General features: G+C 40.8%; 1 protein-coding gene across 19 annotated transcripts in view; it reads right to left on the bottom strand.

Annotated features, from left to right (window-relative positions):
* LOC122543331 (regulating synaptic membrane exocytosis protein 1-like) overlaps positions 1 to 21,374 on the bottom strand; it is an 845,124-nt gene that overhangs the window by 469,115 nt on the left and 354,635 nt on the right. For 16 of the 19 annotated variants that reach the window (XM_043682026.1, XM_043682010.1, XM_043682017.1 and 13 more), the window contains 2 exons: positions 17,722 to 17,935; positions 2,320 to 2,331 (listed from right to left, as the gene is read on the bottom strand). In XM_043682026.1, coding sequence (XP_043537961.1) covers positions 2,320 to 2,331; positions 17,722 to 17,935 — 226 coding nt within the window. The remainder of the gene's footprint in view (positions 1 to 2,319; positions 2,332 to 17,721; positions 17,936 to 21,374) is intronic. The other 3 variants (XM_043681872.1, XM_043681982.1, XM_043681993.1) reach the window with 1 other exon arrangement.

Raw genomic sequence — 21,374 nt, 5'->3', positions numbered from 1 at the left:
TCCTGATGAAGGGCTTTTGCCCGAAACGTCGATTTTGCCTGTCCTCGGATGCTGCCTGAATTGCTGTGCTCTTCCAGCACCACTGATCCAGAATCTGGTTTCCAGCATCTGCAGTCATTGTTTTTACCTCGAGCTCTGTAGCTTATCTATGTCCCCCTGTAACCTGCAGCATCCTTCGTCACTATCCACAATTCTACTGACCTTAGTATCATCCGCAAATGTCCTTATCCAGGTCATTTATGAAAATGACAAATAGCAGTGGACCCAAAACAAATCCTTGCAGTACACCACTAGTAAATGAACTCCAGGATGAATACTTCCCATCAACCACCACCCTCTGCGTCCCTACAGTAGGGACAATACTCCTGCATCACAAGAGCCCCTCTGACAACTTTTTTTTGTTTTTTGTATTTAACCTCATATTATTCATCTCTGAAGTAGGTGAGATTTGAACCAGGCTTCCTGTTTCATAAGAGCCCTTCTGATCACTGTTAGCTAATATATTAACATTCCTCGGGTGTTGTTTTTCCTTTCTTCAAATTTGGTATCATCGCCCCTTTCCTCTTTGAGTTGCTTGGGAAACAGACAGAGCAGCATGGGATCCATAATAGGAATTGCTGTTTCTTGGAAAATCCAGACTAACATCTCCTCAGGGTTACATTTTGTTTTATAATGATTTATGAAGTCTTTTGGGATCTTTGTTACTCTAAAGGTACCAGATAAATACACATTTTACGTGGTACGTATTTATGGTTTTGAAAAGGTTCCTCTCCTTTGTTTCATAACACATTTTTATGGTTTTTACTTTTCTTCGCTCATTCCATTCCTCATCTTTTCACGTCGGATTACAAACACATTTCGTTCATTAAAATGAACTTGTTCAGAGATGTCATTACATATCTCTGGACAAGGCAGACATAACCCAGGTCTTCTGGCATACTACCATTGCTCACTCATTTGACAGTCTACCGTGCTATTTGCTAACAGTGTATCAAATTAGGTAATTAAGAATACGAATCCATCTCTCATCAACGAATGAAATCATCACAGTACACCAATATGCAGCACTATTAGACTGCCTCCCACAGTTTCCTGAGTAGTGTTTTGTGTAAGAATCAGTATTATGTATGGAAATATAGTGAGAATGTTTTTGTATAATTAATTCAGAGGCCAAGAATAATGATCTGGGGACTTGAGTTCAAAAAGGATCACTGTACTTGGGGAATTTAAAGGCAGTTAATTAAGTACATGTGGAGTATAACACTATTCTCACTGACAGCAACCAGGAAATGATCACTGTTTGTAGTAAACAGCCATCTTGTTTTAACTGGCATTCTTTAGGAAAGGAAATGTCCTGTCATTACCTAGTTAATTCCATTGTGGTTGACTCTTTGCACTAAAATGGTTGAGCGAGCCACTTCTTCTAAGAAATAAGAACAGGACATGAGCCATTCATCCCATCGAGCCTGCTCGACCAATCAATAAAATCATGGTTGATTTGATGTAGCCTTAAATTCAATTTCCTGCCTACTCCTCCACAATCTAAGGTTTCTTTCTCAATCAAGAATCTGTCTAACTCAGTCTTCAATATATTCAGTGGCCTCCATTGTTTTCTGGGGGAGAGAATTCCACACATTTATTGCCCTTTGAGCGGAGATATTTCTCCATATCACCATCATAAATAAGAGTCAGCTTATTCTGAAAGTGCATCCCTATTATGAGACATTCCCTCCCCCAACTCTAAGAAGGGAAACATCCTCTCAGCATCTTCCTGTCAAGCCCTTTCAGAATCTGATATTCAAGAAGGTGGCTCACCATTATTTTCTCAAGAGCAGCTGGAGATGAGCAATCAATATTGGTTTTGCCAACAACATTCACATTCCACGAGGAAATAACCAGAAGTGCTAGGTATTAACATTGTTCCAGTTCTGAGGATGGAGCTCAAAGATAGTTGGAATGAACTGAATGAAAGTAAGCATTTTTCACATGGGAGAGTGGATATCGGATTGCTGTACTGAAGTGAAAATGATTCTGACTAACAAATTCCTGGTGGTTGTCTAAGTTACAAAAGTGATGCACTGTCCCAGATTAAAACCTACACGCTCATATTATAGCTGATATTAGAGCATGCAGGTAGTTGCATAATTAATTCCCATTTCAAATTAGCAAACATTTCTTCATGTAAGGGGCATACTTTAGACTTGAGTAATGATCTATTTAAATTCCTTTACACACATTGCAGTTAGACACCTTTAGCTTTTCCATTCCTGTATTAATAATAGAAAAAAGAACCAAAATAGAAAAAGCATGAAATCTAACCACTTTGTCCTCCTTTTAGAGAGAGCATCCAAGGAAGCATAGCAAAAGGAAAGAAAAACAAGAAGAGAGAATAAGAAAGGTAGGTAAGTGTTAATAAAAAGACTGAAAACAGCCATGTAATTTTATCAAAGCACACTTTCTTCATTGGTAATTTCAACAGAACCATGCAGGATTCAAAATCTAGTTCTTAATCCTAATCAGACAGACAAAAGGATTAACAAACACACCAAAGCACAAAAAAACTAAACTGACAAAGTGTCAATTGACATTAATAAAATATGTCTGAGCGACAAGAGCTGTTTCAGTTAAAGGACAGACTGCAACTAAAGAATTCTAACCGAACATTGTAACGAGCATTGTTAAAACAGGCATCCTCCATACACCATTAAATAGTGAGGGATTGATATATAAACCACACTCTGAATAATCTATTATAATCTTGGAAGTATCAAAAAGTATTTTGTTACTGTGTGTGATGAATTCTAAATCGGTATGAGAAACAGTTTTGATATTTAAAACCGTAATTTCCTATGATCTATTTAAAGGATAAATGTATGTCCAGTCTAATCTCTGCACAACTGAAAAGAAAGAGCTCATGATTTAACAGAAGCATCATAGATTAATTTTAATTTTCTGAAAGTCTGCCAGCTTAACCTTTAATAATATTTCTGTCTGTTAGGGTGAGTCATGTCATTTATTCAGGATTTTTTTCCAAACCAAATAATGTACAAATAATGGGTAACAAGGTGGCTCAGTGGTTAGAACTGCAACCTCACAATGCAGGGATCCAGGTTCGACTCCAGACTCGGGTGACTGTCAGTGTGGAGTTCGTACATTCTTACTATGTCTCCCGTGTGTGTGGTTTCCTCCAACAATCCAAAAATGTGCGGGTTAGGTGAATTGGCCATGCGAAATTGCCCACAGTGTTCAGAGATGTGTAGGTTAGGTGCATTAGTCAGAGGAAATGTACAGTAATATGGTAGGGCAATGGACCTGGGTGGGATACTCTTTGGAGAGTTGGTGTGGACTTGTTGGGCTAAATGGCCTGTTTCCACATTGTGGGGATTCTATGATCTATGAGGTGTTTTAGATTTTAAAAAATTCAATGTTGTTTTAGACCTGAGTTTCAGGTTTGTCTCTGGGACAGGTGTGGTGTCCCCTTGAAATTGTTAGCAGCAGACATGAATGTGCATAAGATTTTAAAATTTTATTTAACAAATGAAAATCTCCAAAGATAAGCAACATCCTCTTATTTTTATGAGCTTAAGTCTGCCATTTAGTATGAAGAGCTGAATGAGAATTACTTATCAGTAACATATGCATTTTTTTCATCTGTCCACAAGCACATCAGGGGTTTGTACTAAAATCCCAGCCATAGACTCTAGCTTCACAGGGCCTCTGGTTTGTCCTGAAAAGATTTTTAAGCAAGGACACTCATGCCACAATAAGTCAATGCCTAAATGCCCTCCCTTCAACAGATGAGTTTTGTCATGAGAACATTTTAGTGACTTTCCATGTTAGTAGTACATTATGGATATGATCTTTGGAAATGTCAAGTTGCCAAATTATTTAAATATTCTACATTATAAATTTTGACCCATTACTGTATAGGATTGGTGTTGCCTGACTGCTCCTATAGGGTTGGGTGGAATTCAGAGAGAATGTTTAGCAGGGGCAATTTAGCAAGGGTGGATAATATTTATTTTAATATAAGGAGTTTGATGAACAAGCCAGATGAGTTGAGGACACAAAAAAAAACATGTGTAAGATGTCATTGCTGTCGCGAGACCAACAGCTCTATATTCTATGACATGTGGTCTTCAGGCGAGCCAGGGAAGGGCATAAAAGAGGATGCAGTGTTGAAATTTAGATCAGAATCAATTACAGCAGTAAGCAGGGATGACATCTTAGAAAGCTCCATAAATAAAGCCATCTGGGGTGAATTTAATAATCAAAACAGGAGCCATCACATGGCTGAGAGTGCATGAGGGGACATCGAGCAGATGTTCTCTCTTGTGGGATAATCTAGGACAAGAGGTTATAGAGTGAGAAAAGGTATGATTATAACTAAAGAAATTAGCATACACAGAGAGCAGGCTTAAAAGTAGATCAATCTCTAGGGCTGGATGATGGGCATCCCAAGTTGTTCAGTAATAGCAAGAGAGGAAATAGCGGGGTGCTTGTAAAAATTTTCAATTCCTCTCTGGCCACAGGATAGGTGCCAGAGATCTGTCAGAATACTATAAATGTTCCAGCCTCCACCACTTCCTCTGGCAGATGATTCCATATACGCACCACCTTCTGCATGAAAAAGTTGCCCCTTCGGTCCCTTTTACATCTTTCCCCTCTCACCATAAACCTATGACCTCTAGTTCTGGACTCGCCCACTCAGGAAAAAGACCATGCCACTCATGATTTTATAAACCTCTATAAGGTCACCCCCTCAGCCTCCGACATGTCAGGGAAAACAGCCCCAGCCTACTGAGCCTATCCCTACAGCTCAAAACCTCCAACCCTTGTAAATTTTTTCTGAACCCTTTCAAGTTTCACAACATCCTTCCGATATTGGCTGAGTGATGGTGGCAGAGGGCTGAGGGTCGATTTTCTGACTGGAAGACTGCAGCCAATGCGATCAGACAGTAGTCAATATTGAAAATCTTAATGGTTATTGTTAATATAAATGGTTTATGTTTGAACGTAGGAGGGTTGATGAGCAAATTCAAACAAAATACAAAAAATTGGTCACATAGTAAATCTAGAGGAGGATAGCTTAGATTACATGAGGATAAGCTTGAGCTGGTCAGATATGCTGATCAGTAGCAAATCAATTCAATTGGGTAAATAAGAGGTGATGCACTTGGACAGGATAAACAAGGCATGGAAATACATGATGAACAGGGGTTGGACCCTAGAACCCAAGAATCAGAAGGATCTCAGAATGTGTACACCATCAGTCCCTTAAAGTATCAGAACAGGTGGATAAAGTGGTTAAGAAGGCATAATCAAGAGGGGAATGCAAAAACACAAGTAGTTGTTATAGGGGATTCTGTAATCAGGGAAACAGATAGTATCCTATACAAGCCGGACCGGGAGTCCCGCGTGGTGTGTTGCCTGCCCGGTGCCATGGTGCAGAACAACTCCGACCAGCTTGAAAGGACATTCGAGCGGGAGGGGGAGGATTCAGTTTTTGTGGTCGATGTTGGGACTAACAACATAGGCAAAGCGAGGGGGGAGAACGTGTTTGGGGATTATCGATTACCAGGAAGGAAATTGAAGTACAAGTCCTCAAGGGTCATAATTTCCGATTACTGCACAAGCCATCTGGCAATTGGCATAGGGATAAGAAAGTAAACACGTGGCTAAGGGACTGGTGTGGGAAAGAGGGATTCCATTTCATGTGGCATTGGCATCAGTTTTGTAACTCGGGGAATCTGAACCATTGGGACAGTCTCAACCTGAACTGATCTGGAACCAGTGTTCTAGCGAAAAGGATAAATAGGGTGGGGGGGGGGGGGGAAGAGAAAGTGAAAGCGACAGTGATTATGGAGTTAAATGGAAAGAAGCAGGACAGCATGTGTGCAGGTGGGTTTAAGTTTGAGGCAGACTGGGAATGCAGCAAAAGGTCAGGATAATTTAGGACATCTTATGATTTCCAGTATCTCTAATAATGATAAGAAAGTTAGCGTTAAGGCACTTTACCTGAATGCTTGAAGTATTCTTAACAAAGTAGATGAATTGTGAATGATTACAATGTGGTAAGCATCACAGATACGTGGTTGTAGGGGTTCAGGACTGGCAGTTAAATATTCAAGGATTTACTACTTATCGAAAAGACAGAGAGCTGGGCAGAGGGGGCGGGGTCGCCTTGCTAGTTAAGAATGAAACTAAATCTATGGCGCTGAATGACACAGGGTCAGATGATGTGGAGTCTGTGTGGATGGAGTTGAAGAACCACAAAGGCAAAAAAACTATAATGGGAGTTATGTTCCTAAAAGTGGTCAGGACCAGGGTGCAAGATGTACCAGGAAATAGAAAGGGCATGTCAGAAAGGCAATGTCATGGTGATCATGGGGGATTTCAATATGCAGGTGGTCTGGGTGAATAATGTTGCTGGTGGATCCAAAGAAAAAGAATTCAAGGAATGCTTACAGGATTTCTTTTGGAACAGCTTGTGATGGAACCCACAAGGGAGCAGGCTATTCTGGATGTAGTGCTATGTAATGAGACAAACTTTATAAAAGATCTTAAAGTAAGGGAACACTTAGGAGGCAGCTATCACAATATGTAGAGTTCAGTTTGCAGTTTGAAAGAGAGAAGGCAGAATTGGATGTAATGGTGTTACAGTTAAATAAAGGTAATTACAGGGGCATGAGAGAAGATCTGACAAAAATCGACTGGAGCAGAGACTAGCGGGGAAGACAGTAGAGCAGCAATGACAGGAGTTTCTGGTTGTAATTGAGGAGAGAGGTTCATCCCAAAGAAAAGAAAGATTATCCCGGGGGTGGTGGAGGAGGTTAGACAGCCATACCTGACAAAGACAGTCAGGACATTTATCAAAGAAGAAGTGAGACCCTATAAAGTGGCTAAGAGATCTGGAAAATCAGAAGATTGAGCAGGCTACAAAAACAGAGAACAACAAAGAGAGAAATAAGGAAGGAGAGGATCAAATATGAAGGTAGACTAGCCAGCAATATTAGAAATGATAGCAAAAGTTTCTTTCAATACATTAGAAACAAACAAGAGGCACAAGTAGACATTGGGCCGCTCCAAATTGATGCTTGAAGACTAATGATGGAAGATAAGGAAATAGCTGAAGAATTTAATAAGCACTTTGCGTCAACAATTAAGGAGAGTCAGGAAGCAGAGTTGAGTATGGCAGCCATTACAAAAGTGCAAGAAAAGCTAAAAGATCTAAAAATGGATAAATCTCCTGACCCCGATGGACGACATCATAGAGTTCTGATGGAACGGGCTGAGAAATAGTGGAGGTGTTCGTTGTGGTCTTTCAAAACTCACTGGAGTCAGGGAAAGTCCAAAGTGATTGGAAAATGATTGTTGTAACCCCTTGTTCAAGAAAGGATCAAGACAAACGATGGGAAATTATAGGCCAATTAGCCTAACTTCGGTTGTTGGTAAAATTCTAGAATCCATCGTTAAGGATGAGATTTCTAAATTCTTGGAAGTGCAGGATCGGATTAGAACAAGTCAACATGGATTTAGATTAGATTAGATTGGATTCCCCACAGTGAGGAAACAAGCCCGCACCGAAGAGCAATCCACCCAGACCTATTCCCCTACATTCATCCCTGACTAATGCACCTAACACTATGGGCAATTTAGCATGGCCAATTCACCTAACCTGCACATCTTTGGACTGTGGGACTAGAGCACCTGGAGGAAACCCACACAGACATGGGGAGAATGTGCAAACTCCACACAGACAGTTGCCCAAGGTGGGAATTGAACCCGGGTCTCTGGCGCTGTGAGGCAGCAGTGCTAACCACTGAGCCATGCAGTAAGGGGAGGTCATGTCTGACAAACCTGTTAGAACTCTTTGAAGAGGTAACAAGTAGATTAGACCAGGGAAACCCAGTGGATGTTATCTATCCAAAAGGCCTTTGATACGGTGCCTCATGGGAAGATGCTGAGTAAGGTTAGGGCCCATGGTGTTCAAGATGATCTATTGGAAAGGATTTAGGATTGGCTGTCTGACAGAAGGCAGAGAGTTGGGATAAAAGGTTCTTTTTCAGAATGGCAACTGGTAACAAGTGGTGTCCCGCAGGGTTCAGTGTTGGGGCTGCAGCTGTTCACTTTATATATTAATGATCTAGATGAAGGGACGAGAGGCATTCTCGTGAAGTTTGCCGATGACACGAAGTTAGGTGGACATGCAGGTAGTACCGAGGTGTTGGGGAGACTGCAGAAAGATTTAGACAGTTTAGGAGAGTGGTTCAGGAAATAGCTGATGAAATTCAATGTGAGCAAATGCGAGATCTTGCACTTTGGTAAAAAGAATACCGGCATGGACTATTTTCTAAACAGTGAGAAAATTCATAAGGGATCTGGAAGTGTTAGTCAAGAATTCTCTACAGGTTAACTTGTGGGTTGAGTCTGTGATTAAATAAGCTAATGTAATGATGTCATTTATCTCAACAGGGTTGGAATGTAAAAGCAGTGATGTGCTTCTAAGACTTTATAGAGCTCTAGTTAGGCCCCATTTAGAATACTGTGTCCAATTTTGGGCCCCACACCTCAGGAAGGACATACAGGCACTGGAGTGTGTCCAGCAGAGATTCACACAGATGATCCCTGGAATGATTGGCCTAACATATGATGAATGGCTGAGGATCCTGGGATTGTATTAATTAGAGTTTAGAAGGTTTAGGGGAGATCTAATAGAAACTTACAAGATAATGCATGGCTTAAAAAGGGTGGACGCTGGGAAGTTGTTTCTGTTAGGCGGGGAGACTAGGACCCATGGGCACAGCCTTAGAATTACAGGGGATCAATTTAGAACAGAAATGAGGAGCCATTTCTTTAGCCAGAGAGTGGTGAGCCTGTGGAATTCATTGCCACAAAGCATAGTGGAGGCCAGGACATAAATGTCTTCAAGGCAGAGATTGATAAATTCTTGATCTCGCAGGGAATTAAGGGCTACGGTTAGAGTGCGGGTAAGTGGAGTTGAAATGCCCATCAGCCATGATTAAATGGCAGGGTGGACTAGATGGGCCAAATGGCCCTACTTCCACTCCTATGCCTTCTGGTCTTATGGTCTTACATGGTTTACTTGCCTTTATTAGACAAGGCATAGATTTAAGAACAGTTAGGCTATAACTGTATAAAATGTTAGAATACTGTGTCCAATTTTGGGCCCCACACCTCAGGAAGGACATTCTGATAAAGAACTCTTCCGAAACATTAATTTTCCTATTCCTCAGATGCTGCCTGACCTGCTGTGCTTTTCCAGCACTACTGTAATCTTGACTCTAATCTCCAGCATCAGCAGTACCCACTTTCACCTGTATAAAATGTTAGTTGGGCCACAGCTAGGGTACTATGTGCAGATCTGGAATCCACATCATAGGAGCGATTAGAGAGAACTGGAGATGATGCACTGTGGATTTACCAGGATGATGCCTCCATTGGAAAATCCCAGTTAGAGCAAAAATAGGATAAACTGGGGTTGTTTTCTTTAGAGGAGAGATTGAGAGGGGACACAATTGAAATTATGGGGGCATAGATAGTTAAGACAGGAAGGAACGTTTCGCCTTTGATTTAGAGATTAATGGCAAGTGACACAGATTTAATGTAAAGGGCAGAAGGTTTAGAGAAGGTACGAGGAAAAACATTTTTACCTAGAGTGGTGGGAATCTGGAACTCGCTGCCTGTAAGGATGGTAGAGGCAGAAAACTTCAAAACGTCGAAGAAGTATTTAGATGTACACTTGCAATGACAAATGTAACTGTGTTCTTTTACAAGGTGACACAGGCAGTAGTGCTGTGGATATTGTATGTTAGGACTTTCAGAAAGCATTTGGTACGATGCCCCATGGCAGGTTCATTAGCAATTTAGGCACAGTGGCTCACAGTGCCAGGGACCCAGGTTCAACTCCAGCCTTGGGGAACTGACTGTGTGGAATTTGCACATTCTCCCTGTGTCTGCATGGGTTTTCCCTGGGTGCTCCGGTTTCCACCCACAGTCCAAAGATGGCTATTGTTACATCACAGGGTAAACCCTCCTGCTTAATTTAAACCAGCAACACAGAAAAGATTTATCCTGTGCAGTAGTCTGTGAAAGTTCAAGAGGCCAAGAACTATTTAAAGTAAAAATTAACAACTTTATTCCTTAAAGTATAACAGAGAATAATTAACTAACAACTATTTACAACTCCTTCCTCTAACCTATCTTTTACCTTCCCTTCTATAATATTAGTTCGATAAAACCTCCGATTAAGATTTAACAAAAATTCAAATTTTTAAAACCAGCCAGATGTCAAATCTTCTCTTATATCTTCCTCGGTCTTCTTTTCTTCTTCTTAGGGATTTCTGTTTCATAGTTTACTGATCAATAAAGGTACCTTTAAGAGAGCTATTCTCCAGGCAGTCTGCAGATGCTGGTGGCTTAGCAGTTCTCCCCCAACTGTTCAATTTTCCTCGGTCTTATACTCCAAAAGCATTGGATTGTGTCATTGGTTTTTAAGATTGTCAATATACTAAATTCAAATTTTATTGGAGTTTAGTATTTTTCGGGCTATAATTTAAACTGATTGGCCTAATTCGAATTTGTTTTGTCATCTCGAGGCAACCAGCTAATCGAGTTGTTTGACCAAATGTTACATTATACCTTGTTGTGGTATTGTGTCATATAAATGTTACATTATATCTTGACACTTGGTAGGTGTCAAGGTAGTTCTGCTAGCTTTAAACTCTCTTAAACGTACAGTACACCCTTACCTTCATAATATCTGCCCCCTTCAGAAAAAATGGACCATCATAAAGAAAAGATGGCTTCTTTTTTTTCCATTCTTTAAACACATTACTCTAACATTCAGATAACTTTAATCTAAGTTTACCTTAAGTTCTTCCCTTATAACTGTGTATAGTATATAACATTAAATAAAGACAAATCTCATCTAAATGTTATCAGTTAAAAATCATACATATTGCAAGTACATTCTTATGACCTGCAACATGTACAATTTTTACATAAAAAGTCTGTAACATAAGACTCTAAAGAAATAGTTTGATATTCTTAAACCAAAAGAGAAAATGCTGGAAAATCTCAGCAGGTCTGGCAGCATCTGTAAGGAGAGAAAAGAGCTGACGTTTTGTGTCTAACTGACCCTTTGTCAAAGCCCTTTGCTTTTATTTATTCTCACATTCTTGTCTTTAAAGCATTCTAAGAATATAAGTGGATTGTGATCCATGTACACAACCATCTCCGACACATTGTTTGTGACATACACATTAAAATGTTTTGGTAATGCCAGTACCGAACTCAATAATTCTTTTTCGATAATGGAGTATTTCCTCTGGTGGATGTTGATCTTCGAAAGATAACCAACTGGCAGTTCAATCCCATCCTCATCTTCCTGCAGGAGTACAGCCCCAACTCCAATGTCACTGGCATCGATGGTGACTTTAAAAGGTTTTGAAAAGTTTGGTGTAGTTAAAACTGATTTAGTGGTTAATATGGCTTTCAAATAGTTGAATGCCTTCTGGCATGGTTCTGTCCACCAAAACTTTGTGTTCTTCTGTAGCAAATCGGTTAGCAGTCCACTTCAGTCATTATACTGCTGAAATTTGGAACAAACTTCGATAGAATCTGCTGAGTTCAAAGAATCAAAACACCTCTTTCTTCAAGGTTGGTCATGGAAATTCCTCAATGACCTTCATCTTTGCGTTCCATGGAGTCAACCTTCTATGACCGATGTTATGTCCTAAGAACATTATCTCTGCTTTCACAAATTTAGTTTATCACCCGTTTTGCTTCTTGTAAGTTTGCTTCAAAGAGCTCTGCCAACTGTACCCTGTGATCTTTCCAGGCCTTACTAAACATCACTACACCATCCACATAGACTGCACAGTTTCTAAACCCAGCCACAACTCTGTTCATGAGTCTTTGGGAAGTGGTGGGTGCCTTCTTCATTCCAAAGGGCATCACTTTAAACTGATATAGCCCATTTGGGGTTACAAACGCAGAAACTTCTTTCATCGACTCTGATAATGGTACCTGCCAGTAACCACGCATTAAGTCCAACACAGTTGGACAGTTCTCCAATCTTGATATTGGACATGAGTCTGATTTCGTAATGGCGTTGACCTTCTGATAATCCACGCACATTCAATGACTCCCGTCCGGTTTGGGAACTAAGACCATCGACAAACTCCACTCGCTCTGGCTCAGTTCGATGATATCCTCATTGGGAAGGGCCTTCACCTCTATCTGGACTTGTCTGGCTTTGAAAGGATTAATCCAACAGGGGTGTTGTTTTATTGGAGCAGAATTCCCTACGTCTACTTCATGTATAATAGCATTAGTCCTCCCCATCTGACTCTCATATATGTCCTTATACTGCAGCAACAAATCTTTCAACTGCTTTCTATGCTCCTGAGACAGATAGCTTACTAACCCATTCCACTCCTCAAGCACGTCTCCATTTTTTAATCTATTTTGAAGCCATAAAAATCAACATCATCTGTGGGGCAGTAACTCACACCTGTTTCTCTAGTCCTTTCTCTCTAGTATAATACGGTTTCAACATGTTCATATGATATACCTGATACCTTTTTTTCCTATCCTAAAGGTGAACTATCCTTTACTAGATAGTTCACCTGACTCAACGTTTCCTCAATTTGATAGGGACCACCAAATTTGGCTTTGAAGGGATCTCCTATCACTGATAGCAGTATGAACATGTCATCCCCTCAGGAAAACGTCCAAGTCTCAGAGTTTTTATCTGCCACCTGCTTCATTCTACATTGTGCTGTTTAGCTAACTCACCTACTCGATTTAGTCTTTTCCTCACTTCCAATACATAATCTAAGTGTGTGACCTCACTTTGGTCAATGTTTCTTTAATTAATTTCAAATTTCACTTCATGACCCAATATTAACTCAAAGGGAGAAAACTGAGTAGATTCATTTGGGCATCTCTACTAGCAAACAACACAAATGGAATATCTTTATCCCAATCATTCGAGTAGTCTTGACAGTATGCTCTTAACATGGTCTTCAAGGTCTGAGGCCACCTTTCTAAAGCTCCCTGGGATTCAGGATGATATGCACTGGACTTCAAGTGCTGTATATCTAAGCTATCCATAACCTCCTTAAACAGCCTAGCAGTAAAATTTGACCCTTGGTCTGACTGAATCTCTCTTGGTAGCTCATATCATGTGAAGAAAGCTACTAACTCCTCTAGCACCTTTTATGCCTTAATACTCTGTGATGGAATTGTCTCCGGAAATCTGTAGACACATCCATTATTGTAAACAAGTACTGGTTCCCACTTTTAGTTCTCGGGAGAGGACTTACACAATCAATTATAACCTGCATGAAAGGTTCTTCAAATGCAGGAATTGGCAACAAAGGTGCTGGTGTACAATCGCCTGTGGCTCACCTACCATTTGACATGTATGACACATACGGCAAACGTTAAGGTGGTCGATTTTGGAAATGACATTCGTTTTGCTTGTTGTCTGGACAAAATATCTTGTAAGAATTGTAACAAACACTACATTGAACAAACAGGCAGCATGGTGGCACAGTGGTTAGCACTGCTGCCTCACAGCGCTAGAGACCGGGGTTCGATTCCCACCTCAGGTGACTCTCTGTGTGGAGTTTGCACATTCTCCCTGTGTCTGCATGGGTTTCCTCCGGGTGCTCCGGGTTTCCCCCCTGCCAATCCAAAGTGTCGGTCAGGGGAACGTGTCTGCATGGGTTTCCTCCGGGTGCTCCAGTTTCCTCCCACAATCCAAAGATGTGTCGGTCAGGGGAACTGGCCATGCTAAATTGCCCATTGTGTTAGGTGAAGGGGTAAGTGTAGGGGAATGGGTCTGGGTGAGCTGAGCTTCGGTGGGTCGGTGTGGACTTGTTGGGCCGAAGGGCCTAATTCCACACTGTAAGTAATCTAATCTAAAACTAACTACCAGAATACATGAACATCAACTAGACACTGAACGATATGACCCTCTCTCACTATTATCCTTACATACAGACGAGGAAGGACACCATTTTTACTGGATCAACACATCCATCCTAGGACAAGCCAAACGGAGAAATGCACAAGAATTCCTAGAAGCATGGCTTTCCAACCAGAACTGTATCAACAAACACATTGACTTGGACCTCATTTTCCACTCATGAGAAAAAGAACACGAAATGACATCACAAACCCAAGGAAATCCAAACATATAAATAGAAAGTGGTTTACACCACCAGTGCTTCATTCGGAGGCTCACTGAAGATGTTACCTATTATGGTGACAAAACGTTTGAAAATGAACCTTCTAACTCAGTGAGCAAACCTACATCCATAACATGCAATGTTTAAATCTGCTGGGATTTTTCATACTCCAAATCTGTTCAAATGCCAATCCAAGTCCCAAACTGTTCAAATCACGGACAAAAGTCCCAAACCATTCAAATCCCAGCAATGAGTCCCCAAACAGTTCTGTCACGAGGTAAACCCTCCTGCCTAATTTAAAAAAGCTGCACAGAAAAGATTGATCCCATGTAGTAATCTGTGAAAATTAGAGAGGCCAAGAATTACTTAAAGTAAAAATAACAACTTTACTTCTTAAAGATTAACAGAGAACAATTAACTAACCATTATTTACAACTCCTTTCTCTAACCTATCTTTCACCTTTCTTTCTATAATACTAGTCCGATAAAACCCCTGATTAAGATTTAACAAAAATTCAAATGTTCAAAACCAGCTAGATGTCAAATCTTCTCTTAGATCTTCCTTGGCCTTCTTTTCTTCTTCTTAGGGATTTCTGTTTCACAGGTTACTGATCAATAAAGGTACATTTAAGCGAGCTGTTCTCTGGGCAGTCAGCGGATGCTGGTGGCTTGGCAGTTCTCTCCAAACTATTCAATTTTCCTCGGTCTTATACTCCCAAAGCATCTGATTGTATCACTAGCTTTTAAGATTGTCAATATACTAAATTCAAACTTTATTGGAGTTTGGTATTTTTCAGGGTATAATTTATCCTGTTGGCCTAATTTAAATTTGTTTTGTCATCTTCAGACAACCAGCGAATCGAGTTGTTTGACCTAATGTTACATTATATCTTGTTGGTGCTGCGTCAGGTAGTTCTGCTAGCTTTTAACTGTCTTAAAGGTACAGTACACCCACAGTTTCATAACACTTACTAAATTCCCATAGTGTTCAGAGATGTGTAGGTTAGGTACATTAGTCAGGGAGTAATAGGGTAGGGGAACACGTTTGGATGGGATACCCTTCAGAGGGACAATGTGGACCTGTTTCCACCCTGTAGGGATTCTATGTATTCTGTGTCTATATTTGAAAACAAGGATTTGAAACTGGGTAAAAGATAGGAAAGAGAAGGTGGGTATAGATGGGCATTTCTCAGATTGGAGACAAGTTGAAAGTGGTGTTCCCCAGGGATCAGTCTTGGAACTCTTGATTTTTCTTATTGCTATAAATGACTTGGAGATGGGTGTTGGGGGTGTAATCTCTAAATTTGCAGAGTCTAAAGTCAGGAGAATACTGAATTCTGAGGGTGATGCTGAGCGACATTGACAAGTTAGCCAAATGGGCAGACAACTGACTGATGAATTTCAATGCTGAGAAATGAGAGGTAATGCATTTTGATAGAAGGTACATAAAGACAATATAGATTCAATGGTTCAACTTTGAGGAGAGCACAAAAGCAGAGGGACCTCAGGGTTCACATACATAATTCTCGGAAAATGGCCAGGCAAGTTGAAATAGTTGTTATGAAGGCTAATAGGATCCTTGAGTTTATAAACAGAGGTATAGGGTATAAAAGCAAGGAAGTGAGGCTATACTAATTTGCAGTATTGTCTTCAGTTCTGAGCACCTTATTCAAGGAAGGATATTATTGCCCTGGAGAGTGTTCAAAAGAGGTTTACTGAAATGATACTAGAACATGGATTTCAGATGCAAGGAAGGACTGGAGAAATTTGGTGTGTTCTTTGGAGCAGAGAAGATTAAGAGACATTAATAAGGTATTTAAATTTATGAACAATTTTGACAGGGTACAGAAGGGTATTTTGTTTCAAATAGTTCATAATTCAGTAACTAGGAGTCACAATTTCAAGACTGTCATCAAGAGAGCTAGGAGTGAGATGAAGAGAAACCTCTTTACTCAGAGAGTTTAGGTCTGGGTGGGATGCTCTTTGGAAGGTCAGTGTGCACTCAATGGGCTGAATGGCTTGTTTCCAAATGCACGAAAGGCAGGAAAGTGGTGTGGAGGATTATCAAATCAGCCATGATCATACTGAAAGGCACAGCAGACTTGATTGACTGAATGAACTCCTTATGCTTCTACACCGTATAGTCTATAACCAGTTGGGTTTAGAAGAATAAGGAGCTATCTTGTTCAAATATAAAAAGTTCTGAGAGGATTTGACAGGGTCAATATTGAGAGGGTGCTTCCAATCAAAGAGTATCTCAAACTAGAAAGCGGAATCTCAAAATAAGGGTTCTCTTAATTCAGACAGAAATAAGGAGGAATTTTAGATTAGATTAGATTACATTACAGTGTGGAAACAGGCCCTTCGGCCCAACAAGTCCACACCGACCCGCCGAAGCGAAACCCATCGATACCCCTACATTTACCCCTTACCTAACACTACGGGCAATTTAGCATGGCCAATTCAACTGACCCTGCACATCTTTGGACTGTGGGAGGAAACCGGAGCACCCGGAGGAAACCCACGCAGACACGGGGAGAATGTGCAAACTCCACACAGTCAGTCACCTGAGTCGGGAATTGAACCCCGGTCTCAGGCGCTGTGAGGCAGCAGTGCTAACCACTGTGCCACCGTGCCGCCCACAAATTTCTTCCCTCTGAGGATAGTTACCCGTTGGAATTCTTTACTCCAGAGAGAACTAGAGACAACATTAGACAGATTTTGATGTACAAAGGAGTCAAAGATTAAAGAGGCAGGCAGGAGAGTATAGTTCAGGCGAATACCAGATCAATCATGACACAGCAAATGTGATGGATTGAATGGCCTAATCCTGCCCCTTCTTAGCAGAAGAAATGCATACACAAGCCAGGTGCATATTTTGTTGTCTCCTGAACCCAAATTTCAGGTTAATGCATGAACAGTGGATATTAGGATGTTAATCCTTCTGTATTGCTTGCTAAGAACCAAATTGCTACAGTGTTATGGTTAAACCTGGAAGGTTTTACCAGAACCTTTAGCAACCCCTAGTTTACCACAAATGACACATGGCTGGCTTCTGATCAACTCTTCTTTCAATTTATGCCCAGTGTAATAATGAATTTTCTGTGTCAACACCAAAAGTACTAGAAGGGCTGAGAAGATGTGGAAATAAAGTCAGAGGCTAAGAACTCATGGTATGGTACTCGAGGTTGTCTTACACTGGCACTGTCCTGATAGATTCTATCTACTGGTGCATGGAGGAGACAATACAACCTCTTTCTGAACATAGTCTGAGTGCAATTACTTCGCTCATTTTAGAAAGTGGCTTAAGAAAGTATAAAGAACACATTTGTTTCAATACAAGGGAAATGTATCCTATTAAGTTTTGATAGTTTTTAAATGGAGGGACAGGGTCTGTGCCTTGCTCCCTAATAAAAAAAATTTACAAAATCAGGATGCAACATCAGTTCCATAAGATGAACAGTATAAATGCTGAAAAAGATTTCCCTTGCATACTCACATTGTTTGAGCGAAGCATAACCCGACCCCCACACCGAGCACAGAATTTAGTCTGGCAGTAAGAGCAGATATGGCCGCAGCCATCAGCAAACTTGGTTTTGAGGCAGATCCCACAGGTTGGGGTATCATCCTTATGCTCCCCCTGGTAACGGCGTGCTTCATCACCAATTTTTCGGATCTGTTCCTTATAGCTCTCGAATTGTTGATGTAACCGCCTAGAGGGAGGATGAATGAAATAAAGTTAGATTTGTGATTTCAGATCCTTGTGTACATGGCATGATAGTCATGTTTGTGTTGTGGAGCAGAGTCACATCACCAAGCTATTGCATCCTCACCAGAAAGAGTTTTCTAGTCAAGTCTCACGGCCAAGAGGGAGAAAACTGTATGAATCAGTATGAAACCTGTATGAAACCAGAGCAAGATTTATTGGCATATACTGGTTTTCATCACATCAGATCTGGATTTATTCTGTTGCACTGAAATCTGGCACCAGTGGTTTTCATTACTTTTTGGCACGGACTCAGATTAATCTGCACAAACCCACATTGCCTCTTTGTATCATTCATTTGAGACTTATATTTAACATCTCATTTGTCTTTTTTGTTATTATTAGACTATTCCTGCTCCACACCAACATCTTTCCTCCTTTATAATTGCAGCAATAAACTTTAAACAGAAACACATCATAGGCATTGCCGTCTTTCATATTATTATAAATGAAAGATTGAGGAATCATGTTTCCTTACATGGAAATAGAAAGTACCAAACGGTTAAGTACCTTACTAGCAGTTGGGGTTTTTTTTGGAGTCCAAAATAAGAAGAAATATCATCCTTAACTATGCACCTGTGAACTGGGGCAAATGTGGAAGAAAATTTTGTGTTGGCACTCAGGAAGAATCCAGGGGTAAAACTATGAGGGGAAAGATACAGAAAGGATCTTCAACTCCTAAACCAAGGTCAGGATTCTTCCATACTTAGGCATGGACACAGAGCAGAATAAACTTCTCTCAGGAGACAAATAAACATACAAATTAAGGAAGACAGAGAGAGAAAAGAATATACACATAATGAGAGAAAAAACTGAATGAAATTCCCAACTGGTTCTGAGTGCAGGCTTTTGAAATTAATGCAGAGAACTCAACAGCAGTCACTGCTTCCAGCTTAAAATGTTCCAATGAGGGCAATAAAATTTGACAAACTTTCCTACATTTACACAAGCCTACCAAGGCACAATAAAGTAAAAGCAAAATACTGAGGATAATGGAGAAACTCAACAGGTCTGGCAGCATCTGTGTAGAGAGAAAAAGAATTAATATTTTAATCCAATATAACCAGGAATTTAGTTCTGAACCAGAGTCATACTGAACTTGATATGTTAACTGTTTTGTTGTTATACCTGCTGAATTTCTTCAGCACTTTCTGTTTTTATTTAAAGCACAACATAAGGCTGGAATTGTATTTTTTTTACCCAGCTGGGATTCCCAAGAAGACTGGTGAGTGAGGGCAGCTGGAGCAGTCCTCTGGGACCTTCACAGCAGGGTGCGCTGTTGAGGGAGGACAGCAGTGACAGGAGTCACAGAACAGAATCAAAGAATGCCTACAGTGCAGCAAGAGGTCATTTGACCCATTGAGTCTGCAACAATCCTCCAAACAGCATCCCACCCAAACCCATCCACCAAAGTACAGTGTTTCTAATCATTTCCAACAAAGGCTTTCTTCAATTTGTGCCAACCTAAAATAATATGAAGATCTGCAAGGGATTACTTACGTATAAGAGCAGAATCAAAAATCAAAAAAAAAGAATTCATTCATTCATACACTAAAAACTGTTCTCGACAAACAGCTAAAGGATTGTGGTTGCTTGAGGAACTGGAGTTTGAACTTTGAACACTGAAATACATCAGGGAGGAGGACAGTTACTTGTATGTTGTGTTAAAGGAGGCAGTCACGCCACTTAGATTAACTACCTCAAACTCAGTCAGTGTCCCTGGGTCCACCACAATCGTGTGTTCGAATATATATAATCCCTTACTTAATTCTTTCCTATGTTAACCTGTCCTCTTTTCAATATTTAGGCTGCTTTGTGGATTCTTCTGGATCCTCCCCTACTAAATTACTGGTTTTAAATTTATCCGACACACTAGGACAAAGGTTCCATCCTGGATTAACTGAATCCATTCCATCTGTACAGCTTCTTACAATCCCGGATCTCATGCCAGTTTCTTTCCAGTCTGCTTTACTCAGTAACAAGCAAGCATCACCATTGATCAGTCTACAGTGAACTTTATCAGATATGTGGGTCTCTTTCACCAAGGAATGTTGTTTTGTAAGTGTGAATAGTCATAATACTCTTATCATTAATACTTTTAATTGTCTAATTACTGATTTTATTGTAGCATACTTAACCTGAAGGTAGAACACTATTCAGGTTACATTGAAAGGTGTATGAAAGAATGAGTCACACTCACAAGCAACAAGATGTTACGATGAGTAGTCACATGTGAATGTGTTGATCAGATGAAGATGTGCTCTAAAATACAAAGTTATTCAGTTACTATGTCATAAAGAGTCAAAATGTCAGAGTCCTACTGCATGGAGGCAGGTCCTTAAGCCCAAACTGGTCCATGTTGACCAAAATGTCCCTCCATGCTAACCCTATTTCCCTACACTTGGCTCATATCCTTCTAAACCTTTCCTATCCATGTATCTGTCCAAATGCACTTTAAGTGTCATTAATGTAACTGCCGCAACCACTTCTGTTGGCAGCTCATTCCATATGTAGGGCAGCATGGTGGCTCAGCAGTTAGCACTGCTGCCTCACAGTGCCAGAGACCCAGGTTCAATTCCAGCCTTGGGTGACGGTCTGTATGGAGTTTGCACATTCTCCCAGTGTCGGTGTGCTCCAGTTTCCTCCTACAATCCAAAGAAGTGCAGGTTAGGTAAATTGGCTATGCTAAATTGCCCATAGTTTTCAGGGATGTGTAATTCAAGTGCATGAATCAGGGGTAAATATAGAGGAATGGGTTTGGGTGGGATACTGCTCGGAGGGTTGGCGTGGGCTTGTTGGGCCGAAGGGCTGGTTTGGACACTGTAGGGATTCCTTGATGTGTACCACTCTGTGTTAAAAAAAGTTGCTCCTCAGGCTCCCTTTTTTAAAAATTCATTTGTGAGACTTGACGTTGCAGGCTGGCCAGCATTGATAACTCATCTCTATTTACCCTTGAGAAGCTGGTGGTGAGCTGAATTCTTGATTCGCTGCAGTCGATTTGCTGTGGGTTGACCCAAAATGCTGGTAGGGAGGGAATTCCTACAGTTGACCCAACAACTGTGAAGAAACGGTGGTATATTTCCAAGTCAGGGTGGTGAGTGGCTTGGAGGGGAACTTGCAGGTGGTGGTGTTCCCAAGGTAAAAACAATGACTGCAGATGCTGGAAACCAGACTCTAGATTAGAGTGGTGCTGGAAAATAGAGTGGTGCTGGAAAAGCACAGCAGTTCAGGCAGCATCCGGGGAGCAGTAAAATCGACGTTTTGGGCAAAAGCCCTTCATCAGGAATACAGGCGGAGAGCTTGAATGTGGAGAGATAAATGAGAGGAGGGTGGGGATGGGGAGAAAGTAGCATAGAGTACAATAGGTGAGTGGGGGAGGGGATGAA

Source organism: Chiloscyllium plagiosum, chromosome 3 (genome assembly GCF_004010195.1).
Source record: "Chiloscyllium plagiosum isolate BGI_BamShark_2017 chromosome 3, ASM401019v2, whole genome shotgun sequence".
NCBI classification, from domain to species: domain Eukaryota; kingdom Metazoa; phylum Chordata; class Chondrichthyes; order Orectolobiformes; family Hemiscylliidae; genus Chiloscyllium; species Chiloscyllium plagiosum.
Note: the sequence above shows the minus strand (reverse complement) of the source record. Positions and strands in the feature narration are given on the sequence as shown.